We start from the raw sequence: 16869 nt of genomic DNA on the forward strand, positions 1-16869 counted from the left end.
TCATCCAGTACTCAGGTGCCATGACCAATCCTGTGATTGGTGGTCTATTTTCATTTCCTGTAAACAACAAAACTTTCCCCTAAGCTACAAAACCTTTTACAAAAAAAAAACATTGCATGATTTTCCAGTTTCAGTTAATTATCGGGCAACAACTCAACAACTCGGCAATTTATTTATTTAACGTGACTCGTCTACAGCAGTGGTCCCCAGCCCCTGGGCCGCTCCATTGGTCGTTTGGTACTGGGCCGCACAAAAAGAATAAATAACTTACATTATTTACGTTTTATTTATTAATCCGAGACTGAAAAATATTTTATTTTGAAAAATGACGGAATTTCTGTGTTACATCAGTCTATTACTCACTCAACACATGTCAAGATGCTTGTCTCGGATACATTAATGCTAATATTAAACCTACAAGCTAGCAAAATGATTAAAAAAACAGATGTCTTGGAAAGTTTCTTTGCAAAGGGGAAAAGGCCCAGTGGAAGCAAGCCTATGACCAAGAAGAAAAAGAAAGCTGCTTTTAATAGACAGTACCAGCAGACCTACTTAAAATAGGGATTTATCCTGACTGGGGATTCCCAAACACCAAGCCCGCTCTGCAGAATTTGCGGTGGCCGGCTCTCTAATGAGGCAATGAAGCCCTGAAAACCGTTTCGCCACTTGGACACCGAAAAGAAAATCGCAGGAATATTTATGTATTAATATTAATATGTATTTATCCACCGGTCCACAAAAATATTGTTTGACATTAAACCGCCTGTGGCCCAAAAAAGTTTGGACCACTGGTCTACAGTCTTTATGTTCAGGTTTATTTTTGTAAAGTTTTGTATGTTGAAATTATTTATAGAAATCCTGCACGTGACAAACACATTTTGTCTAAATTTAGTTTGTAAACAGATGTCAAGCAGCTTCCAGGCTCTGTAGAACAGCAGCACACCAACTGTGAAAACGCGAGAATGACTATTAAGGAGCAGGTTTCAGGTATCCCTGACGCCAGGAACGATGACAGAAATAGTGGCACAATATTTGTAGCCTGTTTCATATTTGGCTGTTTAATTTCAACCCCGTGATACACAAACTCAGAGAGAAATAAAAACATAACAAGACCCACCAACTCCCATTAGAAGTCTGAACTGATTTAATGTGATTTCTCATCAGCTGATCTTGAAAGTATGGACTGAAGCTATTAAGCGAATGGGCTTAAACTGGACAGATCAGCTGACAGAGACATAGAGAAATATCCAACCTTTAAGTCTCTTATTCACAACTATGGAGAATTAAGAATCATCATTGAACCTACTGACTGTTTTTACATTGTCGGAGGAAGGCGGAGAACATGGAGAGAACCCCAAGTAGGACAACCAGGAGAGCATGGAGACGCCCCACAGAGAGAACCCCATCTACCACCAGGTCAGAACCAGTAACCTCTTGCAGTGAGGCAACAGTTCTGACTCTTGACCCAAAGTGGGTGAAAATGAAGTCAAACCAAATTAACAAATTACCTGCATTCCAACATCGTTGGACCCGGGTTTTTGGACGAGTCTGGGTTGTCATGGCAACACCTGATTCTGACCTGTATACAGATATTCACTTTTATATAGATATGTGTGTGTGTGTGTGTGTGTATAAATTATTCTTGATTTCTTAGCAGAGAATGAAAACATTTTTTCTGGTTGTTGGAAAATGAATGTCAAACCTATTTTTAAATTTGGTACCTTCAAGTCTGGAGCTAGAGTCTGACGTCAGCTTGAGCAATTCTCAGTGTTGGACATTTTTGTATGTTTTTTTCTGTCTGGCATCAAGTAGGAGCTGTTTCAGAGACGAGATCAGATAAGCAAACATCGAAATGCACATTTAGTAGGTTATAATTTATTCCAGCACTGTGTTTGGCCAAGATCTTAGTACAACTAGTAGGCTAAATCTAATGATTCTGGTTCTGTGAACATGACACTTAATTTGCCTGTTTTTGCTTGCAAGCTACTTCAGCAAACTATTCACTAACTATTGTGCTTTTAGTCAGCTTTTCCCGCAGAGTTAGCATCACCTAGCATCCGACGCAGAGACATACAAAGCATTCGGGGCTGAAATGATGGTGCTGCCATAATTTATCAAGTCAACATGCTGATGGGGCTGAAGTTTCCCTCTGCTCTGATTCCATGCTGATGGTAATTGCTTTAATTTTCGGGCTTTAATTCAAGGCTGAGCTGAGAAATTAATAGCCAATCTATTCTTTGATTATTGAAAAGGAAAATTATTGCAATTTGTCCCCTAAAAATGATAATTATCCCCAAATTTAGAAAAAGAAAAAAAAAGAATTAGAAATGAAATTTTCATGTCACTAATCCAGAAAAAAAAGGAACTTTCATACACACAGTTCAGCAAATGTGATGTTAATAATTTAGTAAAAGTTTACTGGACAGATGTTATTATTCTTTGCACTAGAAATATAATGAATACAAAAATAATAACTTTTTAACTACAGAGCACAGACAGTTAGGGTAAATGGTGTTTTATCCAATGTGCTTTTATTGTCCATTAGCTCTCCCCCATGCAACAAGAGCCAGAGTCCAGACGCAAAAAAGGGAAATGATTACATTTGCTGTGACTGTGTCACTCCTCAAGAACGCAGATGCTATTCACGGCCCTGTGGTAAATGATTTTATTGACTGGTGTGAGCGCTTGTCCTTAGAGATTAACATACTGAAAACCAAGGAAATGATTATTGGTTTTAAAAATATGTAGCAGCATTGCAGGGATCACTCTGGTGTAGCTCTCTGTGCAGCATAAGGTCAGAACTACAACATTCTGGCACTTTGCTTGACTCTGTTAATTCCAGAATTGCTCCATTAATTGAACCCCCATATATCCAATGATTTCCAAACAAAACTAATCAGTAGTAACTTTCACACAACAGGTATTAAACACCAGGGAAGCCTCTAATGAAATACTGCGCTGTAATAAATGTGATAGTACTGTGTAACAACTGACAAATAGGGCTTCCTGGTGGGAGAAACAAGACTCACCCATGGCGACTCAGCAAGAAACCCTCTGCACAGTGAGTGTCTGCATATAGAGCCACCAGCAGTGGGTCCGGGGTGCTGAGAAAAAAACTCACCATCTGAAGCCAGAACCTATTCCATTCCTGTCAAACCAGCTAACAGCCAGTAAGGAGGCAGGTGAGTTGCTCTGGACTCCACCCCCGTTCATTCTTTATTCATTTTTTTCTAATCCAGGTGAGCAAGGCTACAGGCCTGCCAGGGCAAGACCTGCTTTAAGCCCGACGGGGATCTGATTGCTGCCATGATGGGTATATAATTGAAGTTTCTATGCCACGGCAAGCAGTCAGTGTCCAGGCAGGGAACCTCACCGCTGTGCCCCCAAAAAGAACCCGCGAACATGCCCAACGTTCTGAGAGACAAAAAAAAAACAAAAACACAACCACCACTGGTTGACAGTTAGCGGATTTTCTTTTGTTTAAATCGTCATGTAACATGACTTGCTCAGATTTAGTTTCAGCCTGACCCCTTAAAAAAAAAAAAAAGTGACAACAAGAAGAGGGATGAGTAAGCAGTTAAAGTTGAACAGCTATTATGTTTCCACAGCAATTGAGCAACTGAGACTGCACACTGTAATGGACACTCTGGAGTAATGTCTTGCAGACTCTTGTGCACTGACCCTGCAGCAGCATGTGGACATCGTCGATGCCCAGGGGGAGGGAAGCCCCACCGCCCTGGCCATCCCCACACTCCTGGTCTGACCACATGGGTTCTCACCGGCAGCCGCTGGGCAGCATGACGTCACTCTGTGGGTGATAAAGACAGAAAGACATTAGTGAGGTTCAAGTCTTTTTTTTTTTTTTTTTTTTTGCTTCCCTCCAAAGACAAAAAATATCACTCGAACCCCCTGGCTTTCGGAGGTCTCAAAAGAGGAGTTTGCATTCATTAAATGTATACTTGCATGCAGCAGCGAGTGGGGCGGACCTGGAGTGAGGGGGCAGAGTTTGACATGGACAGGTTTACATCGTCATCCAACGCTCATTCACAATAATAAAAAATTTTGAACATTCGATGAATCTACTGACTGAAGAACCTAGAGAGAACCCAGGCAGGAGAACATGGAAGATTAACACTAAGAGAACCCACAAGAATTGGGGAAGCTTTTCTGAGAATCCTGTACATTTCAATATTTTGGGATAAATTCTATTCTAAATTGAACAGGAGATGGAAGAATAGCAGCAAACATAAACTACTCATTCATTTTAGGTAAAAAAAAATCTTGTGTGAATTTTCCCAAATTGCCAATAACAAAAAAACTGCAAAACACACATAGTATCACACACAAATGTAATATTTTATATATAAATCCACTGCTAGATTATTTTCCTTGTCTGTACAGCAGTGCCCGTAACTTGTGTGTTTGAAACAGTGGCTGCAATGTATCATCAAAGACCTGGAATAGAGTAGTATGTGTGTGTTCCCATGATTTTGTTTTGCTATTTCTTATCACTTTAAGATAATTTCCAGTTATCAAGGTATATTTAGGACAAATTATAGCAAATTAGAGCTCCATTCTTATTTACTTCACTGTATTCACTTTTCTTAATTTCTTGACATATTTATGGCATGACATATATATATAGTGTACATATTCACAGTATATATATACTGAAGATTGCTTATCTATATATATATATATATATACACACTATACAGAGAGAGTGAGTGTATGTGTGCGATCTTCAGTTTTCAATTACAAGTTCAGTTTTCTTCATTATTTTTTGAGATATTTTGTTTGGTTTATTCAAAATGTTAAATTACTTTGAGAATCGGCCCTGGCTTCCCGATGTTCCGTCCGACCTGTGTGGCATCTCCACATTTTCCCCGGGTCGTCTTTTACCCCCACACCTGTTGCACCCATAAAGCTGTCCGTCAGCGGAGGAAGACGTGCCACCAGGATGAAAGCGCTCCGCTTCAACCTGCCCATTTGGAGACACGTCTAAATGTCACGCATTTCTCGCCAACTCGAGATGGGAGGGGGACAAAACACAGCGGCCATTATCCAACACCAGCGTACGACACAGTGTTTGTCTGGGCTCAAGGGCAAAGCCAGATCAAATCTCAGTGCTAGCACCAACCAGCAAAGCTAACAGCCCCGGTTCTCTGTATCAGTGTTGAATTATATTATTATTTCATACACACATTTTGCCTCATTTGTCTTTTAATTAAACTGGTATTTTGCAGGGAAAATGGTATTCAGGTAAGACTCTGCCTCTTGACCATTCACTGATTGTCCCACAAATTAACTTCATTAAAGATGACATTTCTGCAAAACCGTCTGGTTTCTTGGGCAATTCTTGGTTTATTTCTCAATTCTCAAAACAAACAAAAAAAAAAAAACCTCAAAACACATCATGGTTTCAGTTTCAGAAAAAAACCTTTTTGAAAACAAAAAGATCTTCATGCAGCCTGCAGCCACTTGCTACCACATTCAGTGTCAAAAATGGCGTCACGTGACCGAGGTTCGTCTTGATCAGTAAATTTGTAAATGATCAGTACATGCAAATAATGAAAACATCGACACCCTTTGGCATTAAGGAGTGTGTGTGTGTGTGTGTGTGTGTGTGTGTGTGTGTGTGTGTGTGTGTGTGTGTGGTGGTGGGAGGTTCTATAAAGCGGTATGCGAATTATCTGAAGGCTTCATGTCAGCTGGTCAAACGAGTGACGAGGGGAACAGAATGGGGGGCACGGTAGAGGTTGTGGATTGGGGGGGGCAAAGAGAGAAACAGCGATGGGATCAAAAAGAAAAGGAAAAGTTGTGCCAAATATATCGAATCCGGAATTAAAAAAAGATCCCCATTGAAATTAAATGCTCATTGCAAATAAAATGATCAAGATTATATGCAGACATCAGAGAACATCTGTCTTCAGTCATATCTCTCCTCTGCAGTAAAATTATGCAGCATTTTTCTTCATAAACCTGCAATGTTACAGTCAGAAAACGTTACGGTCAGTTTCAGGGTGAGCGGCAATTATCGTGATGCCAGGTGTGAACCCGTTGTTCTTGTTGGAATTACCGACGGTCAAGTGTGAACGGCAGCAAGGAGCTAGAACTGAGCAGTTGAGGTCAGGAGAAAGTGTAGAAAGCCTTCAGTCTCCCCAGCATGACAGCGAGCTGGAGACCTGCGCACCCATAAATATCTTTGCCTGTTCCAGTTTTTTTCTTAATTTCTTCCTCATGAAGTTTTCTGGGATATTGATCTTCTGTAAAGGGAGAGTCAATCTTTCATACCTTCGAGGCTGACAATCACTGTAAGAAACAATCCGTGCAACTGAACAATGCAGGAAGGAACAACTCTAGAGGATCTACAGAGACGAGCAGCATTCGAAACTTTCGAAGGATCAACAGACTGAGAACAACCTGGAAATCAGCGAAAACCTGAACGACCAACGAAAGAAAGCAGGAAAAGTTCTGTTAGAAAGCATCAGGAAGGGTATAAATGCAGATTAAAAATTCTAAAGGTCCAAAAGGCATAGAAAAAGTGAAAAGAGATTTAAACCTAAAAAATAAAGCAGGAAATGAACCAAAATAAAATGTAAAATCCTAAAATGAGTCAAAAATTCCAGAAAAAATCTGTACGATTAAAGTAGGAAGAAGAAACCCTGAGATGGAAAACCCCAAAATAATCACAAAAAATACCATCAATTTTCAGAATTAAAGTCAAATTGACCTTACAAGCCTGACAATACGAATAAAAAAGGGGGGCATTTGAGCATTTGCACGAATAAAACTGCTGAGAAATGAGTGACGTGCAGCAGAGTTTAAGAAACTTTCCTATTTACAATGATGACAAACATCAAACTCCAGAGTTCAGCACCGCACAACTATTTTTAGATGCGCAGAGCAATTAATATCATACGGGGGTGACACCCCATAATGACACAAGGGAGAATCACCTTAGCCTTCAAGCTTTGAGTGTAAACGCGATGCTGAGAAGGCAGTGGGACAAAGGTTCAAAATATCCTGTCATACGGAAGAAAGAAAAAAAAAAAAAGATGTGTTTTTCTTTTATTTGCTGATTCGTGTTTGACATTCAGATGTTCTTTGGCTGTTTATTTTTTCTGACTTATCAAATAATGTTTATAAAATATTTTGGTTGATAAATGACAAAATAAATACTGGATAGTTATTCAGTATTTAAAAAATACTCTTGAAAATTTTGGACACATTCCGCTGAAAATATGTGAAAATTTGATGCAGGAGGGGGAGATGACAAAGTCTTTGCTCTCAGTCTCCCTGTGAGGACGGCAGGTCACCGCTGACTGTTCTAATGTAGGACAGGGTCGCGAATCAACACGTGACAGAGTTATTTTTGGTCTGAAACTTCAGGTCCCTCTGGTTGTATGAAGGGGCTTTCAATTTTTTTTCAAGTAGTTGAAGTTGTACTTGTCGTTGTAGTACTTGTAGTAGTTGTATGTTATCTAGCCATCCAGAGTGACTGCACAGTGACCAGGAATGTTAGAAGCTTCTATAAATAGCATCTGGATTTTCACATCAGCTGAAACGTAAAATTAGTCCTGAGGACTCTTTCTTTGACCGATAAAGAAAATACAATTGTTCTGAAGCAGGAAGTTAAAAAGGATCTGAAAAGGCGTGCGCGCACAAACACACACACAACAGGAATGAGAGCACACCAGGAAGGAACAATTAGTAACGAGCAGGTAATCAACAAAAGACCTCCAACAGCGGAAGAATAATTTAATGAAGAACATAAATAAATAAATAAGCAAAACAAAAAAATTGAATCATAAAATAGCCTGGAAATGTGTCCCAAAATTCCCCTGAAAATTACATGTAAAACCTAAAAATAAGCAAAAGTGAAAATTACAAATTAGGAACCATCAAATTGCGCAAACAAGAAAGAAAAATAAATTGGAAATCTAGAGCGTTCTTTGAATTTGAAAATTTGAGAGAAATTTAAAAGGATATATATATCATCGGAAGTTATATCAACAATCTGACAGATTTTTTTTTTAATTTTTTTTAAATAGCAACTCTTATCTCTGACTCTGGGGGGTTAAAGCTGGACCAGGGGGTATTGTGGGTGGCTGGGGCGGGGGGTTCTTCACAGAGAATAAAAAAGTCTGGTTTCTTACCTGAAGTGGAAAAGGTGATTGTTTTGTTTTTGTTCCTCAGCAGCAAAGTGTCCTCTTCCAGGGGGCTGGCAGGAACCTGAGGGTGCACAGCTCGGGGGCCTCAGAATGAACGAGTCACCGGAGACAACCCAGCCATGGAAAGGGGGTGGTGGGCTCGCTTTCTGCACTAAAAATAGACATGCACACACACACACACACACACACACACACACAAACTGTCACACGGGTCAAAGGTCAAACACCCTGAATGGGTCGGAGTTACGGGCCAAAAAGGACAGATTGCATTCACAAATATAATTATGAGGAGGCAAAAACCAAAGAAAACAATGATTTATAAAGTCCTTCAGAACCCGCGGGGCCGCCGCGGGGGCATCAGTCTGGCTCGGCCCATTGCAGGCTGCCATTCATAGGGCAAAACGTCTGTCATTTGAAAATATCTCCAGTTATTATCCTAAAATGACTGAAACTTGTTTTAGACTGAAAATTAGAAATTAGGAACAAATCCATGAGAAACAGGCAGGACGTGTCCTTGAAAACTGGAACAAATAAGGAAAAAGCAAATCAAAAGTTTGTGTTAAAACAGAAAGATTGAATAACAATGTACACAAATTGCAGAAATAACATTTTCCTAACATAAAAAAAAAACAAAAAGAGTGAGCAACCCAAAATTAAAAAAAAATCTGAAACCAAAATTTAGATTACCTGTCATTTTAGGGTAACAAATACAAAATGTTTCATCCAATTTATAATTTTTTACTCAAAGATTCAGATTCACACAACATTACGATGAAATATCTTTGGAAATTTTAAGCAATTCAGATGCGACAGAGGAAGAAACATCTCAAGTCATCCATTCTCAATTGAAGGGAAGCGCGAGGCTGTTACCATCCTACCATTCGCTGTCTCATTCACAAAGCAGGTTGAACCTTTTAATTTCCTCTTCTGGTTCGAATAATCCCAAGTCTCACATCTGTTTGCATTTAAAATCTCATGTCTTGGAGACAGCTGAGGTTCTAACCCCCTCTGCACTCTTGAATGCTTCCCTGGTGACACAGAGGTCAAAGGTCGCCCCCTCCTGGCTCAGCAGGATAAAACTGCTTATCTCAGTGCAAACACCAAATATCTAGACAGATTATGTAACTGCAAATACTAGAACTTTTCATATTACCTTGGAAATAAACATTCTCGTATACGTGTGTCCGTTGCTTGACATAATATTGTGTCCTCAACGGCTTAATTTTTGGCTGCAGCAGCTCCCTGCTCATCACTGTTCCCGGTGCTCCACTGCTGGTGCACTGGGTTCTGAATGTGTGGAGTCTCTGGGTTCTCAGTGTTCTCCTGCCTGGGTCCTCTCCAGGTTCTACATCTTCCTACAACAAATCTTCCTTCCTGAAACAGTTTGTTAAAGACTTTAAATTGTCAAGAGGTGTGAATTAGTGGGTCAATGGTTGGATATCTGTTAAACCTACCACACTCTCCCCAGAGTTGTTTTTCTAAAACTAAAACAAAAAAAAAAAGTAGCTCTGTCCCGGGAGCAGTGAGTCTGTTTGTGTGTATGTCAGTATTGCAGCTGACCAGCAGAGGACAGTAGAGCTCTATATTCTTCATCTCAGCTCTGGCGTCATTGTGTAGTTCCTTCTCACATGTCAAAGTTCTTCATCCTCAGATCATCAGCGTGAGGGTGAAGATTCTGGTTCCCTCATATATTGACAACCATCGTTCTGCACCCTCAGATCAAGTCATGTGACACAGGGTTCCAAATGTATTGGTCATTTCTTTTATTCTGTGATTTGTTGTACTATTTTCAAAATTTCCTGGGAAATTATTACTGATTTTTGAGGAAAAAACACTAGCATAATGTTCAAAGTTATGATCAAATTACTTTTTTTAAGGTGTATTGCACAGTTCTTAGGGGTTTATACATAAAAGAGAGATATTACATTATTTATTATAATGTGATTCCATCTCTGCTTGCTGATACTCCTGTAGGGGAAAAGTATAGATATATATTTGTCTTGATTTTGGGGGAACTTTCTGATAATTGCAGGTGCAGTGCCTCCATTGCAAATCAATTTGGGTTTGCAAAGAAGCTACAGGCAGAGAAAAAAAGTGGCCAACTCTCTTGTCCTAAGGAGGATATCAACCACTATGTCATAAACACCCACAACGTTTATATGAGAGAGCTGGACCTCGGCCCCTGTGCAGCCTTCATATGCGCACATGAACCCGGGACCCTTTTTAACAGTGATGAACCCACCCTCAAAAAAGTCAGAGGTCATCTAATCTGCCAGAACATTTTCAGCACTGGGCTCAAGGTGTGCCAACCCAGAACCATCTGGAGTAGGGGGGAGAGAGCCTCAGTAGTGAAGATATGCAGAAGGCATCTGAATTCCTAAGGAAGAGAATGCAGATAACATTGAGCAGTTCAGGACAATCTTCCTCTTTAGTGGTGAATAAAAAATCTATTTAGTTTCCAATAGCCCAATGGGATTTCTCCTATAGAACACCCATATAGACACCTTGATGCAGAAGTGTGGGGTCCCAGGGGTTGGGTGCATCGAATACACAGGGGTTGTAACCTGATCAGAGAGGCACGAGAGAGCAAAGGGGACTGGCAGAGCTATGGCTAGATTTTGACAACGCTTATGGATTGATACCAGGCGACCTCACGGAATTGGCCTTGGGCAGACAACATGTTCCAGAGAAGATTCAAAATCTCATCCTCAACTACAATGACACCTTTGGCCAAAGGGTGTATCTCTAGTACTTCAACATCGGCGTTGCATCGCCAAGAGAAGGGCATTATTACCGGTTGCACGATCATCTTTTCTTTTTGGAGCCCTTTTGGTATGAAGATTTTTTTCAAAACTCTTCGTGTAGCTTTACCTGAACACAAGGGCCTAGTCACCCCTGGCTGGTTGGCGCTGAGGGGGTCTGATGTAAGACTCAAACCATCCTATGAACCAGGGGCATCACTGACAATGGGTCCAGGTTGCACCACAAGTTGTATTCAATAAATAAATGTTTATTTATTTTCTCCCCTTTTTTGGCAAAATTTCCAGTCAATTCTACGCATTTTGCTAATTTATCTGATATAAATATTGTTTTTTTGTTAAGAAACGTATTGATTTTTTTTTTTTTCCTTGATGATGTACTTTTTCTGGCTAATTTTTTTTTTAATCAGAATTTACTTTTTAACTCCTATGAAAAAGTTTGAAAACTAGAGAAAAATTCATTTTCAAATTTCAAATCAGGACTTGTGATGAAGATAAGGATGGTTCCAGGCGATGAAGAGATTCAATAAAAAGAAACGAAAAGAAGAAACAAAGACAATCTGGCTTTTTGAAGTCTGATTTTGTTTATCTGAATTTATCATCCGCTTCTGCTGGATTGGCACTACCCTCTTCACTGTCATTGCTCCATTACCTGAGGTTCAAGTTCACATAGCTCACTGATCATGTGACTCTTCTTCCTCCTCTTCCACCCGCTCCTCCCACTCTGCTTCCATCCTGTTATCTTCTCTTGTTCCATCCAGTTAACAGGTTTAGTCATTGATGGAAAAAGGCTTTGGGTGAAAAATCACAATGGAAATGAGATTGGGATGTCAATGCCCCCCCCCCACCCCTGTGACTTAAATGAAGTGCGTCACTAATTCGCTTCCATTTAACAAATTACTTTTAAAGTCCTTGTTGATGTGATACCATTTGTTTTTGTTTTCAATTTTTTTTTATATCACACATAGTGATTTATTTTCCAATTCTGTGCTTCTTTATTATCAAATTAGTGAGGTTTTTTTTTTTTTGTACAACTTTTTGTAGTTTTCAAAAAATATTAAGGGGAACTTTGCTTTTAATACACAAGGTTGTTCTCAGCTAGGATTTATGACTTATTTTTTATATATTTCTTTATTAAAATTTGAGTAGATTAAGATGCAGGTATTTTTTCTTGGGATATTATCAATTCTGTTACTCTTATTAGGTTTTATCAAATGTGCTTGTTTGCTTTATCTCATTCTTTTATTTCCTGCTGATTTGCCAGTATATTTTCACAGTTGTCAACAATTCATTTTTTTGTTTGTTTTTTTCAGCAAATTTTCAGGTACTTTATCAAATCTTCAAAACAATCTTTCAAATACTTCAAAGAAGTCGTCTCCCAGTTTATTCTTTAATAACTACTGAGTGATTAATAATGATTCATTCAGTTCCTAATTTCTTTCTCATATGTGGTCATTTGTTGATTGATTTATTCAGATTTGGGGGGCTTATATATTTTTATATCTCACAAATTTTCTCACCTTTTTAAAGTAATTTCTTTATTTTTAATGGCCAATTTTTCGTGTGATCTTTTTTCTGATGTTTTAAAAATCTCTTTCTGATTTTGCAGAATTTACTGATCCTTTCTCTTTCTTTTTTTTTTTTTTTTTTAAATCACCCATTGGGGCGATAAGGGGCACAATCTATTCTATTTCCTGATAATTTTGAGGTTTTTTTTTTCGCAGCATGTTTAATCTGATTTGCCCAGGATTTAGGAAATATTGAGAAGACTTCAGCTCTGGGAAGAGGGATTAGCTGTAATCCAGGAGGGAAGGAGCTGAGACTCTGACTCCAACTCCACAGGTAAATATTTCTAACCAGTCAGCCGGCGGCGACTCACCTGAACGACAAGTGATGACAGGAGGCCTTCTGGTGGAGGCGCCATGTCCTGCGGGGAGGGGGAACGGGAACAAAGGAGAAATACCAGCCTCATCAAGCTAATGGAGCTGAAGGAGAGAAGGAGGAGGGAGGAAGGAAGGAAGAGGAGGGAAAAATGCTGGTTCCTTCAACTGCAGAGAGCGCCAGGTGAGGAACAGCAGCCTCTGATTGGCTGGAGCGCAGGATGATAAAAAGGTGTCATTTCAGTCCGCAGCAGCTTTCAGGAAAGAACTTTCCAGGCCAACTTGGTAAGACTGTTCTTATTCAGAAAAAAATGAAAATTATTCTTTGTGATCATATTTGACTTAGAAATAAAGAGAATATTTTCTATGCAATAAAATAAATGTAATTCTTCTTGCAAAATCAAAAATTGACATGTCACTCCTGTTTCTTGTTATTTTATGTAATTTTTGAATGTTTATTGATGTATAATTTTTTTAGTTTACTCACTTTCACTTTCTACCTGATTTTCTGGTAGTTGCGATATGACGTCTTCGCCCTGTTCTTCATTTTTTTTTCTAGGTTATTGACAAATGATCAAACTTTGTGTATTCTGGCCCTGTCTCTTTGTGGAATTATTTTAATTGGTAAAAATGTTTTGAATAATTATAAGAATAATAAAAGGTTGGTATTGAATTGGAATTTTCCTTTAAATGTGCTGCAGAGGGAGCAATGGTGAGGAAGATGATGAGAAGGTTGATTTCTAACAGGTGAGAACATCACTTTGTCAGGATTTCATTTTCTATATTGATATTTTTGTCATGTCAAGCTTAAAGTTAAACTTGATTCCTTTAATTTTCTCTTAAATTTAAGCCATAAAATATGTGTTATTTCTGTATTTTCCATTTATTAATTCCTTTGACCTTTTTGAGTTTTGGTACCTTCTCTCTCCACAAGGAGGCCAGGCCTCCTGCTTTGCCTACTTCTTGGGTTCTCCCTCCAGACAGATGTGGCCCCACTTAGGGCCGCAGCCGCTGGGGCCACCGTTGGCGCCACCACCAACCTGCGGCGCTTCATCGGTTGCGCTGTAAGGGAGTTTACCTTCTTTGCCCGGAAGCCCGGCTGCGGAGGGTTACATGTCACAACTGATGCCTGCTGGGGGCGCTGTGAGACCTGGGAGGTACTGGACCACACACACACACACACACACACACACACACACACACACACACACACACACACACACACACACACACACACACACACACACACACACACACACACACACACACACACACACACACACACACACACACACACAGCTGAAGAGTATAAATGTGATTATACTGAGAAGCTTTAGACAGAAATGATCCTCCTGTTTGTATCAGATTTAGGAAGATGGACGAGATGATGTAGAGGTATGGGTGGGGGGTTAGGTAGAGAGAGGGAGGGAGAAAGGGGGTAGGCAGAGTAGGAGGGACGAAAAAGAGAGAAAGATAAGGAAGTGGGGACGGAGAGGGTGAGACAAATGGGGAGCATGGGGGTCACATGAAGGTGACGGGAGCGGGTCAGTAAAAAGAGACGCTTTTGCGCTCATAAACCAATAGAATTAGCATTCAAAGGAAAATGTTTCAGGGAAGAAAACAACAGAAATGACTGAAACCAAATAACATTTCACCTGGTTTACATTTCAATACTTTACTAAATAAGCAAAGGTGATAACAATTGTTATTCAAATTAACAAAAATGAAAATACATTTTGAGATTTTTTTATTACATAAAATATTGATTTTTTTTTCATATTCTTTTGGCTTTTCTTCATATTTCTATAATTCTATTTTCTATACTTTCCCTCAGAACAATATTTTGTGGCCCCCCGCCTGAAATCAAATCTTTGTGTTGGTGCGGCCCGCATGTTTTTCCTCACATGCTTCTGGGTTGTTTTTTTTAGCTAATGAAAAAGTAACTTTGAGATATATTTTTTTGCTTCAAAATTTGAAAACGAAATGACTTTTTGATAAAAAATGTCTAGTGACATTGTTGAAACAATCTTTGCTTGTCTTATTTCTATAAAAAACATGAAAATTATGGCAAAAAACATTGATTTTGACATTGAAAAGATTGATTTAATAACCAGAATGGCCACCATTAGCCTTGTAAACATTATATGTCCTCTTATATATGCTACCAATCAATTTTCTAATAAATTCTAGTGGCAAATTTCCCCACAGTGACAAGATTTTCTCATTTAACCCAACAATATTTTAAGGGTGTGATTTCATCAATTCTTTTTAAATATTCATTTTTAGTATTAAATTCTCATGTATGTTTAAGAGGAACAGTTCATTACATATAAAGATTTTTATAATTTACCTGTTAACCTCCTTTACACTAGAACAAAGGAAAAATTTGGACTTAGTGTTACTTCTGGGTGATGATTTTACTGGTCTGGTCCCCTTGACATCAAATCACGCCATTTGTGGCCACTGGACACTCCTGGTTTACAGTACAGGTCAATAAAAGAATGTTTTCTAATTTTTTCATCTATTTCTAGTCAAAGGATCCTCACATCAACCTATAATGCATACAGACTTTTAATGATGGCAGCCTTAAGATAGGATTAAAATGCCAGAACATGACATTTGAAGTTAAGATGTAGAAAAAATTTTTTTTTTTTTTTAATTTATTTTTAATACCTTTAACATGTTGACATTTGTCATGTTCTCTGAATTTTGTCTTCAATATAATTATTAAAAGATTTAAACAAAAATTCACTTTTTTCACTATTTAACACCAGAAATGGTCCAATGTTAAACTTTTTTTTTTTTTTTACCTTTATTTTGAAGAGGGAGATTCAGGGAAAAACAGCTGGAAGTGTAATTGAAGATATTATTTTACTCTTAAAAGCAAAAGTTTTAAACGGTCTCTCCTCTGGCTATCGGGTTGCAGAAGCCAGTCGTTGACCCACCGTTCATCGAGTCGCACCAGCAGGTTTGCACCTACAACGAGACGCGCCTGGCTTCTGTCAAGCTGCCCAACTGCCTGCCGGACGTGGACCCGACGTTCACCTACCCGGTGGCCCTCAGGTGCGACTGCGGCGTCTGCAGGACAAGCACCACCGAGTGTGTCACTTCCGTCTGATCCAGAATCTCCACCTCACCTGCTGCCAGAAGAAAAAAAAAAAAAAAAAAAAACTGACACAGCTGCTGAAACAGAATAAAACAACTCATGCTGTATCTGTAGCTTTTGGCATTTGGCTGCTGTCAAAAGCTAAGTAACATAAGCAGCTGTGATAGCAGCACAGCAGTAGAGAAAGTGATTTTTTTTTCCCACTCTTTTTCTTGTGTTTAAAAAGTCACCAGAGTTTGGTTTAAATTAATACTCATGAAATGCCATTTTTTGCATCCTCGTCCTCCTCCTAAACTTCCTAAAGTTCCAGAAATGTTCACAAAATATTGGTTTATGTAAACTCCTGAAAGACACACTCTGTCAGGCAGCAGTTACTTCCTGCTTCATGTCTTTCCTTGTGTACTTCAAACTGTACTTGGGGTTATGCTGGAGGGAAGCTAGTAGCTAACTGTCCTCATAGCTTGTATCAAAACATTGATGTGGGTAAAATCTTAGATCAAACCAAGCCAAATTTGCTGCTTTTGATCAAATAACCTTTTTTGAAGACAAAAGTAAACAAGGTATTGAGGAAATTTGATTTCATGAAATGCAGGGTCACGATTTGAGTAGCACATTTAGCTAACATCTAGTGTTTAGCACCACCAAGTCTCCTCCGGCACCACATGTATTATGGCTAAACTGCAAAAGAGCTTCTACCCACTTTATAGCATTTACATTTTTTTTTCTTCGCTGCAGTTAAAAGACAACGCTAACCCTGCAAACACCAATCCACCAAGCCCGCTGTGATGTCATATGATCTGTCTGGCGTCGCTTCGAAAAGCTCTCTCGCTCTGCTAATAAAAACCATGTGACATGCAGCACAGTTTCTTTGTTCCATTTTTCCTTGGTGAGTCCTGTTGCTAAACTGGCAGGTACATTACACCCCAGATACATGTAAGTTTATACCATAA

At 39.1% G+C, this 16869-nt stretch overlaps 2 protein-coding genes across 2 annotated transcripts in view; one reads left to right on the forward strand and one right to left on the reverse strand.

The window, feature by feature from the left end:
* syne2b (spectrin repeat containing, nuclear envelope 2b) overlaps positions 1–4134 on the reverse strand; it is a 140106-nt gene extending 135972 nt beyond the window's left edge. The window contains exon 1 of the mRNA XM_086147898.1: positions 3682–4134. Coding sequence (XP_086004024.1) covers positions 3682–3769 — 88 coding nt within the window. The 5' untranslated portion in view covers positions 3770–4134. The remainder of the gene's footprint in view (positions 1–3681) is intronic.
* A 9271-nt stretch (positions 4135–13405) lies between these two features.
* gphb5 (glycoprotein hormone subunit beta 5) lies at positions 13406–16668 on the forward strand. The gene is made up of 3 exons (XM_086153954.1): positions 13406–13560; positions 13748–13970; positions 15740–16668. The coding sequence occupies exons 1-3, from the start codon at positions 13523–13525 to the stop codon at positions 15929–15931; spliced, it is 453 nt and encodes a 150-aa protein (XP_086010080.1). The 5' UTR covers positions 13406–13522; the 3' UTR covers positions 15932–16668.
* The last annotated feature ends 201 nt before the right edge of the window (positions 16669–16869 follow it).

This window comes from Fistularia commersonii, chromosome 1, assembly GCF_037954325.1.
Source record: "Fistularia commersonii isolate RoL2024-O1a breed Wild chromosome 1, RoL_Fcom_v1.0, whole genome shotgun sequence".
Taxonomy (NCBI): domain Eukaryota; kingdom Metazoa; phylum Chordata; class Actinopteri; order Syngnathiformes; family Fistulariidae; genus Fistularia; species Fistularia commersonii.